Source organism: Natrix helvetica (assembly GCF_964273705.1).
Source record: "Natrix helvetica genome assembly, chromosome: 2".
Lineage (NCBI taxonomy): Eukaryota > Metazoa > Chordata > Lepidosauria > Squamata > Natricidae > Natrix > Natrix helvetica.
Genome location: NC_138552.1, coordinates 271,758,964 through 271,772,889, shown reverse-complemented (window position 1 = coordinate 271,772,889; position 13,926 = coordinate 271,758,964). Strand labels below are relative to the sequence as shown.

Here is a 13,926-nt window from a genome sequence, read left to right as displayed (position 1 = left end):
TCCCAGTGCCATGTGGTGAGATAGGTTAATACTATCATGCCTTAATCCCATCAACCTGAAGCTGAAAGGGAGAGATCTTTGTTATGTCGAATAGTCTGCCTTAGGCCTTAATGGCTCACTGACAAAGATTGGGGGGGGGGGGAGCTGAGTTTCTGTCTCCCATTTAGAGGAAATATTCTGTCCTTTTAATATTTCCTAAAATATTCCATTTTCTAGTAGAGGGGTGGGTTTTAACTTCCTATATTATGTCTCCCACTCATAAAATCAAGCACACCCAGAAGGATACCATGACTAAGATTGTATCAAAGGTCACCAAGAAATCAAAAGCGGGCCAGGAGGCCTGTACCACCCCCCCCACCCTAATCCCACCATAGGAGTGATCAATATTGTTTTGGTGCCATACTCAGGCCTGAAAGAGATCCAGAAAAACTTGAATTTAAAGCACTCTGAAGCTGCAGCCTCCCCATTTTCTCCACAATCGCACCCAAAGGAAAGCTGGAAATCAGCTCACAACTGATTTCCTAAGGAGGTAACCTTACTCAAGTATGAATTCATCATGACTAGATAACCTCCTGGGAGGCCTTGAGCAACCTAGGGAAGACATGGATCTGATACACAAGTTTCTTAATCTATTTCTGGCTGAATTTGCTCTTTTTCTTTTTCTAGAAGTGTTCTAGGTGTCTTATTTCACTAGGTTCCTCTGAAAAACCAGGGGGACAATACTCTGGGATCCTGGAATTAATTTGGTATTAATGTTTTTATACCTCAATATAATTTCATAATTGGTTACATAGTTGTACCTGAACCTCAGAATACTGTCATAAATTAAAATCTTAAAGGATCAAATATACATTATGACATAACAGTTTATAATTGCAGTTTTGTGTCAGCCTCTGAGTCTTTCTTACTGATTTTGAAAGTAATTTCTGCAGGTACATTTGACATTAGAATGGGGAGTAGTTGCCAGAACTGGAAGCTTCTGTCCTACAAAGATGTATGTTTTATAAACATGAAACATATGGTTATGTATCCATGAACAGAGACATATTGTTTCCAGAGACCAACATGGAAGTGGTTTGCCAGTGGCTTGTTCAGATGCCTTTTTAATCTCCCAGTTTAACTAAGTTTGCTGGGTTTTATGTAATTATCTTATCCAAGTCCAATACTGCTTTCTGACATTCAAAGTTGGCTACGTCTTTGTTAGACAAAAGGCAGAGCTTGGGGGCAGAGTCAAGAGAGGAATCAGCCTGGAGTCCTTGCAAGCAATCTATGTCCGGCAGCCCCTGAATTCCATTAATTCTTATCTAACACCAATTTAATCCTGACTGTTAGTTCACCAGATTCTTGTGTATAAGAATGAGCAATAAATTAGCTTAACTGGAACTTAACATGTTGTCCTGATTATTCACGCTTCACAGGCTTGGTTTCATGAACAAATGTAGTACAGATATTAACAGAGATGTCCATTCTGATAATTTTGATTGTCTCAGCTCTGTATAATTGGGAGTGTTGTTGGGTTGATTCAAATAATATTTCCCAGTGGAAAATCAATTCATAATATATATACAGTTCATTAATTCTAGGTAGGAAAGTAAAAGGAGGTTCCATGGTATTTGGAATAGCGTTTTTAAAAGTGAACCCCAGAGAAGCTGAAAATCTGTAACAAACTGAAGAGAAATCTTTTCTCTAAGATTTGTTGTAATACTATAGTTAGAGCACTGAGCCACATAGCAACACTGAATGAACTCTTCAAAGACTAGTTAGAAGAAATCTTTTTTAAAAAAACACCCTAATTTCTAGCTATTCAAATGGCAAATCACTTTTGAAATCTTGCAAGAAAACTGCAGACTTGTCCAGGCAGTTCTGGGGAGTTAGGATTGTCCCGATGGTTTCAAAAGGTTAAAGTGATGCTTTGGTGGCTCACTGATTTGTAAGATTAAATCATTAAGTTAAAGACAAAGAATAGTAGGCAATATTCTGAAGGAAAACTCTTTGTAACATCCCGAGTTATTTAAAGGGCCACAAATAGAACTTCTTAGTTTTCAGAGAGAAGAAATAGCAATCTGCCCACAAAACTATCTGATTTCAGAGAATTTCTCAATTGCAGCAGAATAAAACTAGACAAGACGCCACCCAGCCAACACTCAAAGACAGGTTCTAAATAAAATGTATGGTGATATGCACAGAGTGGGTAGCCTGCGTTCAGTAGGCCAATGTAGGCTAAAATGAGTTTGGGCCATTTTGGCGATCTTGCTGGAAACCAAAAATTGTCCTAGCAATTGAACCAAGTGGTTCAGCCTAAAGAGTCCTGCAACAAAGTACCCATTTTTTCTGCAACTCAGGATTAGCGGGTTGTCCCAACTCACTGTACCTAATCCAAAGTGGTTTTTTCAAAAGGCACCTGGACTTTGTTTTTCCTTGAAGACGCTTCGCTTCTCATCCCAGAAGCTTCAAGAAAAAAAACAAAGTCCAGTTGCTTTTTGAAAACCCACTTTGGGACCGTGACCTGGATGACTGACAATCTTCCATAGTCACTGGACTTACTCAACGTACCACCTCTTGTCTTGAGGTCCCTTGGCAGGCGCCCCCCTCCTTCCCTGTTCCTCAAGGCCAGGGGTCAGCAACCTGGGGCTCTGGAGCCACATGTGGCTCTTTCATGCCTCTGCTGCAGCTCCCCGTCCCTCAAAGTATGCATCAAAACTGCCAATGTGTGATACCCGCCGGCACGAGATTTATTGAGCTTTTCAACCCCCCCCCCCCCCCCGTAGGCCAACCATGGATAAATCCAAGAAAAGAAAAGTTTCCGAAGAAAACAGAACCTTTAATTCAACTACATATGCTAATTCTGTGACCCTCAGGAAATAGTCAGGCACAGGAAGGGTTTTGTGGCTCCCAGCATTTTCTTTTATGTGGGAAATGGGTCCAAATGGCTCTTTGAGACCATGAGAGATCACAACGTCCCTGCGACTCCAGAAGCTTCCACCTGTTTTGATTCTTTTCTTTGAAATCGAAACGGGGGGGGGGGGGGGGCTCCGCTGCTCCAGAGCAACCCGCCTCCCTTTCCAGTCCGATCCGTACGGCGGGAAATTGGCTTCGGGTGGGGAGTTCGAGAGGCAGAGCGTGCAGCAGCTGTTCCAGACGGTACTTTTCGGAGACGGCGAGAGGGCAGAAGGAATTCGCTCGCCGGCGGCAGAAGCGGAGCTGGGAACCTGCTCGGTCGCTCCCTCTCCCTCCTTCTTCCCACCGGCGATGTTTTTTCGGCCCCTTTCGCGCCGAGAGAAAAGACGCGCGCTCTGCACGTGCTCAGAGAGACGCCCGTCACGTGCTCCCGGGCAAACCAGGAGGCGGCGGCTGTGCATCTTCGCCCCCTTCGGCAGGCGGAGCGAGGAGGGTAGCCAGAAGGACGGGCGCGCGCAGGCAGGCAAGGCAGGCAGGCAGGCAGCAGGCAGAGACGCGACCAGCCAGGAAGGGGTTGTGACTGGCCCAGCCCAGTTGCAGCTCGAGGCGGATCGTAGCGGAGGAGAAGGAGGAGGGAGACGGCCTGGCTCGTTCGCCGTTGGCGGCTCGGAACGGCTGGGCTGCGATTTCCCCTCGCCCGGCCCGCGCATACATACACACATACCTCCTGCCGACTCCGGCGACGCCCATTCTGCTCTCGGTCCGGATGTGCAACAGTTTCCCTGAAGTTGCGCCCGGAGCTAGCTTAAGACTGACGGCGGGGGAGGTTCTTGAGCGAAAGGCTGGAAGGACGAGAGCAGCCCGGCTGGTAGACAGCTCGCCCCGCTTGAAGAGCCGGAGAGGGCGGGCGTCCATCCATCCATCCCTCGGCTGCGCTGGCAGGAGATTCTCGGAGACGCCGTCCTTTCTGTCCTCTCGGCGCTGCGGCTGCTCCCGTTAGCTTCTCTCTCTGGGCGGGAGCCCACAATGTCCTCCTGAAGGCCGGGAGAGAGCGAGGAAGGCTGGGCTGTGCTCCTCCAGTATGGGCGCCAAACAGACCAAGGGTTGCTCGCTGCCCGGCTCCGCCGGTAGCGGCAGCGGCGGCAGCCCCCAGGGTCCCCTCTCCGGCAGCCGCCGACGGATTTTGCCTTCTCGGGAGCGCGGAAACTTCTTGGCGTCCCTCGTAGTACGATCGAGCGAAAAGTTTGCCAAGGGGTCTGGCGGCAGCAGCCTCCCCCCGTACCATCGCCGGATCGTCTTGATCCAAGATATGCTGAGGATGGTGAAACAAGGCAGGCACGAGGAGGCGACTGATCTGCTGAAGTACCTGCGCCAGGTAAGAGGGTGGGATCGTAGCTGGGATCTTGGGGAGGGGAGGCTGACAGACTCCCAACAACAGTAGCAAATGCCTCGATGCCTGTGCTGGACCTTATTTAGTTCCTGCTGGGCATATTGGGGGGTGCTTGGCTTCTTACTATTTACTTATCCCAAGAAAGCCAGAGAATTGTTCTAACCAACTAATAGAATTTGGGTTTGACCCACTGAAGTGGAGGGATTTGGAGATGAGAATTTAGGCATGGGTTATGGTTAAGTTGGCACAGCTGCTGGCTGAGAGGCATTAGCCAATGTGAAATTTACACCCTGGACCATTGGCAAAGTTCTCCATTTGATTTTGAGCCCGGAAGATTCTTGGACATAAGCCAAGAGATACAGTTCTGGAATGAATTTTCAAAGGGGATTTCAATGACTTCATCTGAGTGAAGAAGAATTGGAGATCCCTGAAAAGAATGTCCTCCACATTCTGTAAGATCGGAATAGGATATTGTACCACAGTGAACAAATAAAGAATAGCTGTTTGTACATGTCTCTTCAAAGCAATCTTTGCACCTGTTCAGTTCTCAGCTCTGTCACAGCCTAGTCATTTTTGCATTTTCTGGCTCTGCAGAGAAACTCAGGTGAGTTGGAGCTGACTGTGGTCCTTCCCCTGAAGGAGCTGGTCTCGGTTATGGTGAAACTCCTGCTAAGTCACCTTAGGGAGATGAAAAGAAGATTATCTTCAAAGTTGTGATAGAGTTCAGTTCTTTGACTAAACCAGTAAAAGTTGCAAACCAAGCTTTTCTGATGTCTAAAATCTATGGCACAATAAAGCATGGTTACACAAATTATAGCTCAGTCATTATTTCCTTACCATTGGTGGGATGGGGGACCCCTGGGAAGAATTGTATGAGAAACTTTTCCTGATTGGCATTTAAGGGCTGTGCAGAGATTCAGATTTGAAGGGAGAAGTGATTCAAAACATCTGTGGGGGTGCATGTAGCACCTGTTGGCAGCTTCTTAAAGGTGCCATGTTTTTTTTCCTGGGCTTACATGGCTCCCCTCCACAGCTGTTGCATGATTCAAGGAAAAGAGAACTTGAAGGATTACCAAATAAATGCTACATGCATGTTTATGAGTCCTTTGGATTACCTTTTTCTCTTCAAATCCAGACCTCTGCACGGCACTAAAAGCAATAATAAAGGAAGTGTCCAGATTTAGAGCATAACATTTTATTAGGCAGCTGGATGGGTTGGGAACAGTTGGACTGCAGAATCTGCTCAATGAAACTCCTACATGTAATCTAATTGATCGATGTATATCAATTAACCGGGTATGTGAAAAGAGTAGCAAGGATGATAAGGATTTGATTGACTTTGTTCTGTGTCTTGACAGAGAGAAATTCTGGCACTCTCTACTGTACCTGATGTGTTCAGGTTTTTCTCTCTTTTCTAGATGTGTTGATTCATAGCATGCAAATTTTTCTTCAGTAGCAAAGGTAGCCCAGTTTGATTTGCGAGTGTATATACAGGAAAAAAAGACTCTTATATGAAAGATTATTTGTATATTATCTATAAAGATGAGGGGGGATTGGAGGTCAGTGAATCTTATGCCGTACTTGCTAAGATCAAACGTAAATGCTGGTATAATTGTTTTCTGCTTTGCTGTGTTTTTTGCTACAGTATGGAGATTAACAACAAATTTAAATCCCCTGCCCAATGTTTCTTGGCAGTAATTGAATTACATTTGGTGAGAATTAATTAAAGGGAGTCTGGACTGGCCTAGTGAACCCTGTGGATTACTTGGCATATTTCCTTGTACTGTTGCAGTGCACGGAGCCCCACAGGAGTACATTTCATTTAAGTTGGATTAATAAAATTAATTTATCCTGTTTAAAATTAACCTCAGCCCCACCCACCCCCAATTTATGGAAATTATCTTTTTTGGGTGCTGAGAATTCCCAGCTAGATACTGTTTGTCCCTCTCCCAATACAGTTTCCAGCTTTCCCCCAGAGCAGAAATTGTTTTTAATTTGTTATGTTCCTTTGGGAAATCTTAGCCAAAGGGTCACCAGATTTAGCTGAATTGAATGTTCCAGAGAGGGAATATAAATGATAGTATTAACAAAATAAGCTCTGTTCTGGTGGGAACCATAATAACTGACAGTATCAGAGACATCCAAATCTCTTGATTGCCTGGCTATTAAAACCCCTTTCCGTGGGTGGTTTCTTGAGCTCAGCTTGGAAATTGCTCCTTAGGAAGACTTCTTATTTATTGAGTTTCTTCTGGGATAGATTCCCCCCCCCCTCCAGACTGAACTAAAATGCAAAAATAGGACTGAAGATTGGAAAAACAGTCTGAAAAAAATGCAATAGGAAAGCACTGCTACATTGTTATAGAAAACTACATGCATGTAGTCATTAGGCATAAAGTTCCATTTAAGGGAGTTTTTCTTAGAATCATAAAAGCTGTAAAAAAAGATCCTAGAAAAATAACAGGCTGTTTAGAACTTGGGAAAACTATAAGGCCCACTGCCCCAGAAGAAGACTAGGGTTTCAAAAAAAAAACCCAAACATCTCAGAGGGCCCTTTCCTCCAGTTGACTTGCTTTGGTTGGTTTCCACTGTGTGCAGATATTTTGGTGTTTGATAAACTTTGCGAGTCTCAAGCCATGGAAGACCTATTGCACGCCACCATTCAGAAATGAAATGTACTAGCCAGGACTAGCACAGGGGAGAATTGACCAAGTGTAGGGATTGGATTGTGGGGTCCAATAGTTGGAAAGAGTGTCATCAATTATTATTTGAGCCTAAGAATGACTTCCTTGTTCAGTCTATATGCAAAAAAACCAATCCCTTTCTTGGAGCCAGTTGCTGACTTATAGTTTTCTTAATCTAAGGCTGTGAGAGATGTTTGAATAAGTGTATTTCCTTTTATGTATTTTTATTACATGTATCTAACACCTTGAGAACTTATTGTACATGAAGGTCCCTCTCATTTTATGGTCATAACTACCGTGGGAGGTAGGTTGGACTGAGGGGCAATGACCAGTTCACTCACCCTTCCAAGTCTCCCAACACTTTAAACAGGGATCCTTAGAAGATGGATTAAGTATCTCTAAGTATTTCTAACTTCTCTTTTCACGAGAAGTATAGTATTTCCAGTCTAGAGAAAAGAAGGACTAGGGATGACATGGTAGCAGTATTCCAATATGTGAGGGGCTACCACAAAGAAGAGGGGGTCAACTTATTTTCCAAAGCGCTAGAAGGCAAGACAAGAAACAATGGATGGAAACTACTCAAGGAGAGAAGCAACCTGGAATTAAGGAGAAACTTCCTAAGAGTGAGGACCATTTAACCAGTGGAACAGCTTGCCTTCAGGAGTTGTGGATGCTTCATCACTGGAGGTTTTTAAGAAAAGACTATAAACAACCACCTGTCTGAATTGGTATAGTGTCTCCTGCTTGAGCAGGAGGTTGGATTAGAAGACTTCTGAGGTCCCTTCCAGCTCTATTCTGATTGATTGGGACCAGAACCAAGCCTTGGATTGCAATAGATGCGTTAATATTATTGCGATCAAGGCTAGGAAATGGCTGGATTATGATAACGTGTTAATAAAATTCCTCCATTAAGGAGAGATGTTTGGGCATTTGCAGAGGGGCTGTCATAGTGAATGGGGCCAGCTACAAAACATTAATTTTCCAGATGAGCACATTTCCCAAGAAGAGCACAAAGCTGCAGGCATTCATCGGTTCTCTTTTCTAAGAATTCCTGTGGGGGCCCAAATGTCTGTTGGAAATAATGCTGGATGCAGGGACTTTGCTTTGCAATGTGCCAAATTTCCAGTTCTTTAAAACTGAAATATTTAAGAAAGAAATAATTTGGAGCAAGGAGCTTAGCAAATACTATAGAACCTGACTGTGGGCAAATTGGTCCTATACGCTTAAGCTGCTTTCTCCTCACCTTAGTTGTTTAAAATTCAAAGTACATAGTTTCTATGTATGGGGGGGGGAGTATCTTTTAATCTTATTTTATTCTTCAGCCTCCCCCTCCCCCCAGTTGCAGCAAACTCCATACACAGATGCCCCTCGCAAAGTCCGTTTCCCTTTATAGAGTGGCCATGCAGCTACTATAATTTGGTTTCATGGCTCCTGGTGTTTTGATTGTTGCTTGGAAGGAATAGTCTCCAGTTGAGAAGACTCTTTCATGTATTGCAGGTCTTCTTATACCTGCCGTGATTGCATTAAATTATTACTGATTACAGCACGGCAGTTTGCTAGCGTTGTGAATACCTCTGTATTCAGTACTCCTCAAATGCTGTTAGTGACACAGACTAGCTACAGAATTATTTCCTTTATTTGTTGGAGATTCCAAGGTGTGGAATGCTTAAAAGTTTGCAAAAACTGGCCCACCCATGTGAAGTAGCACCCTCAGAAGCAGTTGGCCCATTTATTCTCAATTTTTGCTAATAAACTGGGCAATGTCTATTCTAAATGCTAGGACAAATGTTCATTCTAAGGCAGTGATGGCGAACCTTTTTGTAAACACGTGCCAAGATTGTGCGTGCATGCATGATAGTGTGCGTGCGTGTGCGCGTGCCCCACACCCACGATGCAATGTGCCCCGCCCACCTGCGCATATTCATGTGACACCCCCCCCTCCCCAGGCTTCAGGAAATCTTCCGGAGCTTGGGGAGGGTGAAAACGGCCTCCCCCAACCCCCCAGAGGCCCTTTGGAAATGGATCATTTCCAAACTTTCGGTGGGCTCCGTTAGGCCCATTTTTCACCCTCCCCAGGTTCCGGAAGCTTTCTTGAAATCTGCAGAGGATGAAAACAGCCTTCCACGGCCCTCCAGAAGGCCAAAAATCAGCTGTCCGGTGCAAGCATGTGCACTGGAACTGACGGCTCGCGTGCTGGCAGATATGGCTCGGTGTGCCACCTGTGGCATGCATGCCAGAGCTTTGTCCTCACTGTTCTAAGGTGTTGAACGTGACACAGTGGCTGCTGGCTACTTCTTTCTCTTATATCTTGGGTCGACAAGAGTTTAAAAGGCCCAGCCCAGAGCATGTATTATGAAAGTTGGAAAGCCTGTATACCATTGTGCAAATTTTCCCTTTGTCAGATCAGATGAAACTGAAATATTAATTCTTAATAAAATGAAGGGGCGGCGAGCAAGAGACTGCATAAAAATAATTAAAGGGGGGAAGGGATTTTGGTGGGCTCTATTCCATTTTGCAATTACACAATGTGAGACACAGCAGGGAAATCCCATCATCTTCCAGATGCCTGTCGCAAGATGCTCATACCATCTTGTGCATTAATCCTTTGTGTTCTTTGGAAGAAATGCTGATGGGGGGGGGGCAGAGATCAGAAACCCAGCTTTCCTATTGGTTGGTGGACTGGTGAAAGTGGAAGCATTTGGAAACTCTTAGAGGAGTATAAGAGAGGATCAAGATGGAAAGAAAGCCAACGATGGAACCGTTGAAGCCTCAAGGGACAAAAGGATCAGGCACTTAAATGAGTCAAATGATAAGGGAACGATGCTGTGGAAGAGACAGGAACAAATGTCCATTCCAGGAGAAGAACTCAGAATTCAACCTAAGTGAAGAAATCATAGGAGCAAAGCTTTGAGATGAGCGGTGATTTCAGATGTACATATATTCCCATTCTGGAGCTAGACTTGCAGCCATTTGTGCTGTGAGGATTTATGTTTAACGCATGGCCCTAATGCTCAGCAAACTCACAAGTACAAATGCTAGCCTTGAGGATTGGACTGCAAGCCATAGAGGGCACAATGTGAGTTTTCAGTTCTAGCATGTAGCTCTGGAGGATGCAGCAATTCAACAAGGAAAACAGTGGCAAGTTGAACATTAGTCAGGAACTGTTTGGTGTGGGTGTGCTGTCTGGACAGATTGTACAATCTTCCTTCCTTCCTTGGAAGTTTTTCATGGAAGCTATTTTATCTCCCTATCCCCTTATGCTTCTACAAAGAAATGCATAATATAGAATGGGTAACACTAACCTACATGAGCATAGAATCATAGGACTGGAAGGGACTTCAGAAGTCTTCTAGTCCAACCTCCTGCTTAAGGCAGGAGACCTTATATGAGTGATGGCAAACCTTTTAAACACCGAGTGCTCAAACTGCATGCACATGCATGCCCAAACTGGAAGGAGTGTGCACGTGTGCATGTGCGCATGCACTAATGTATAGATGCACATGTGTATACAGGGATATGCGCACATGCATGCTGGATATGCACTCATGCACAGCAGAGATCCGAAGACCAGCTGGCTGTTGGGGGCAGGGCGTTCCAACATTGGCAGCGCAGCAAGAGCTAAGATCTTTTTCTTTTGTGAGCTTCTGTTTTGTTGTTTTCAGGGAAACAGACGCACATGAAAGAAACACCACAGAGATTTGACCTGGGGCAAGGGTGCATGTGCCAGCAGAGATGGCTCTGTGTGCCATCTCTGGAACGTGTGCCATAGGTTCGGCATCATAGCCTTATATTATCTCAATCAAATGGTTGCCCAGTCCATTCTTGAAAACTAAGGGAGGCAAGCTTCTCTATTTATTAATTGTTCTCATTGTAAGAAAATTTCTCCTTAGTTCTAGGTTGGATATCTCTTTAACAAGCTACCACTCGTTCTTGTTCTGTCCTGTGTTCTAACCCTCTTCGCTTTGGCAGCCCCTCACGTACTGGAAGACAACTGTTACGTAACTCCAATCCTTCTCTTGATAGGCTACGTATGATTTAATCTCCAGACTCTGTATCACCTTTGTTGCTCTTTTTTGCACACCTCCTAGGATCTTAGCATCTTTTTTGTATTGTGGTGACCAAAACTGAATTCAATATTCCAAGTGAGGCCTCACTAGTGTGGTATTATTTCTTCTTGTGAACTTGGTGCTATCGATCTGTTGATACAGCCTAGGATTGTATTGGCATTTTTGGTAGCTGCAGCACACTGCTGGCCCATACTGAAGTGATTGTCCACTAGGGCAACTAGACATCTAGAAAAAAATAAAATATATAGTTGGACAACTGCTTTTCTATGAAATTGCCAAATGGGCAGTTAGGTCAGAAAAACATGGCTTTCACCTGGAAACTGTACACCAATTGAATATCTCCTACTATACTTGAATACAATATAGTATCCAAAGTGCTTGTTAGCACTGTTAATTGACAGTGTTAACAATGTATTGAAAAGGATTGGCATGAAATCTGGAACAGCATTGCACAAAATAACTATGTTTTGTTGATACAGTTTTCTGGTTAGTCATTTCATAAAATAAATGTTTTGTACTATGGCCCCATCTCCACTTCACGTTGCATGCTTTGCTGACAAAAATCTTTTCTGCAAGTTCCAGACACCTACAGACCATATTCTCTGCTGCAGTCTGTGTAGTGAATGGGGAAGAGGGATGTGTAGGATGAACTGTTATTTTGTCATTCTCTGCACTTTTACAGAGACTTATTTTTTGCAGCAATGTCTGAACCATCACATTGGGAACCAAGTCTGAAATGAAATTTTCATGTATTAGATTTATAAACCATTTTTGTTCAGGTGTACATTGTAGTCCTTCCTCATATTTTTCAACAGAACAAAAAATATCTAAGAGAGCTGATTACTCAGTGTGGTTTTATGGCCTGAAGGTGGACTGCAACCTAGTTCTTTTGGCACTTTGTCTGACACCTTAACTTGCACTGGCTGTTTTGAGTAGATATGCAAAAGTGCTACAGTAAGAGCTTCCAATCCAAAATTTGGTACATGTAGATTAAACGATTGTATTGAGAGATTCATCTGAGACCTACCGGTATTTTGATTCCACAGGTTGGTGAAAGTCTCTCAGAAACAGATGGAATAGCTGTATTATATAATTTAATAAAAACACCATCAAAAATCTATAGTCTGTTACCCTAGAACAATGTTCAGAAATCCAGTAAGGAACCACTTATATATTGTGATCAAGAAGCTAGGTATATATGTCTGAATAGTCACCTGAAGAGAAGCTTAAGGCCGGGACAGAAAAACACAGACAAGTTAAGAGTTGGAAAATATGGTAGTAAGAATGTGTGATAGGTAGGAATTAGATATGTATTTGTATGGTTAGTAATTATATAAAAGAAGGCTTCAATGGACAGGTAATCTGACCGACTACACATACCTATGTAATGGATATAAAATGTAATTGTTGTAAGATCTAATCACTATACGGAAATGTTTATGCCAGAAATGTCACACTATGGGTCCAATGTTTTTAATGTTTATCTAATTAAAAACTTTTTATATTTAAAAAAAGAGAAGCTCAAATTGTGAGCATATTTACCCTGTATATATCAATTATACATTTAATGAAAACTTGCCAATTAAGATAAGGGCAAGAAAACTCATAAATTAAAGGATAGCAGCATTCTGTCAGCAACATCCAAGCACACACACACAAAAAAAAAGACCTACCTAATTGGATGTGCTGCTAGAATAAAAAGATAAACCGGGACATGGGGAAGTTTCCCTTTTCTTTCAAGAGTTTTATTTTCCAAATTTAGAAGTTTGAGAAAATATTGGAAGAAAATCTGTGTGAAGTTCTTTTCTCTTTATCCTATGAACAATATTGGAGTTTTATTTACTCTTAAGGAGGTAGAACTACAGTAACTAATTAACTATATGTGAATTTTGCAATTCTGGAGGTTGTTTCTTTTCACTTAATATATTTTCCTGGGAATAAATCCAGTAAAACTAAACAAGACATAATAATGAATAAAGGATTGGGCCTACTAGGTATTTACTTGAATTATTTTCTAAGTAGGAGTGATAATGCAATTTTATCTGTCGTGTCATGAATTATTTTTTATGTAATAAGTAATAAAACCAAATTTAGGTTTGTAACTATATTTTCATATCCTCTCCTCAAATTCTGTCTTGCTAAAAGTGCTTGGTATCCTTCCTCCACCCACTCCTTTTCTCCCTAGTGTCAAAATATCAGACTAGATTATATTTCAATGCTGAACAAACTGAACCAACCTTCCCCGGATGCCATAACAGAGAATAAGGGAGATCTGGTGGAATTTCTCAGTCCCTTAAAAGAAATTCTGCTAAACTCACCAATTGAACTGGACAAAGATCCTTAAAAGGATCTTTCTTCTAGAAAATTGTGTACCAGTTCTTTTCTCCCCCACATATAACCTACCTCTCTGGCTTCCTGTTTTATCCAATCCTTTTCACTGGTGCCTAAAAAACTGTGCCTCTCCACTCCTGGATCTACATTGCAAGAATCAACTTTCCTCGGTGTTTCTAAACAGGTAGCTGTATTTGTTCGTTGCTGCAGTCTCTGCCTCTCCCCCAAACCCAAAGTCTTGGAGCATCTTAGCAAATAAATGTATTTTCATGCAAGCTTTAAGGGATCACAGTACACTCTTATCAGATTGGTGAGTGAAGTTGTGTGAATGAGATTTTACCTTTGTTCTCAATGCCTGAAGAAGGAATCGGCAGTGATAAAGTATCTTCACTTGCTGGAGTGGATGTGTTTGAGGTGGTAATGTGAGACCCGGAACCTCAGTAAGGATCACCTTAGATTTTGAAGAATTCCTGGGTTTTTTTTAAAAAAAAATTTTTTTTTATCTAGACACAGTTTTTGGCAGGCCAGAAAGAATCTGTGTAGGGAAGAATTTATATTT

At 42.8% G+C, this 13,926-nt stretch overlaps 1 protein-coding gene across 1 annotated transcript in view; it reads left to right on the top strand.

Moving 5' to 3' along the window:
• Positions 1-2,901: 2,901 nt before the first annotated feature.
• LRRC75A (leucine rich repeat containing 75A) overlaps positions 2,902-13,926 on the top strand; it is a 78,326-nt gene continuing 67,301 nt past the window's right edge. Inside the window, exon 1 of the mRNA XM_081941984.1 lies at positions 2,902-4,273. Coding sequence (XP_081798110.1) covers positions 3,980-4,273 — 294 coding nt within the window. The 5' untranslated portion in view covers positions 2,902-3,979. The remainder of the gene's footprint in view (positions 4,274-13,926) is intronic.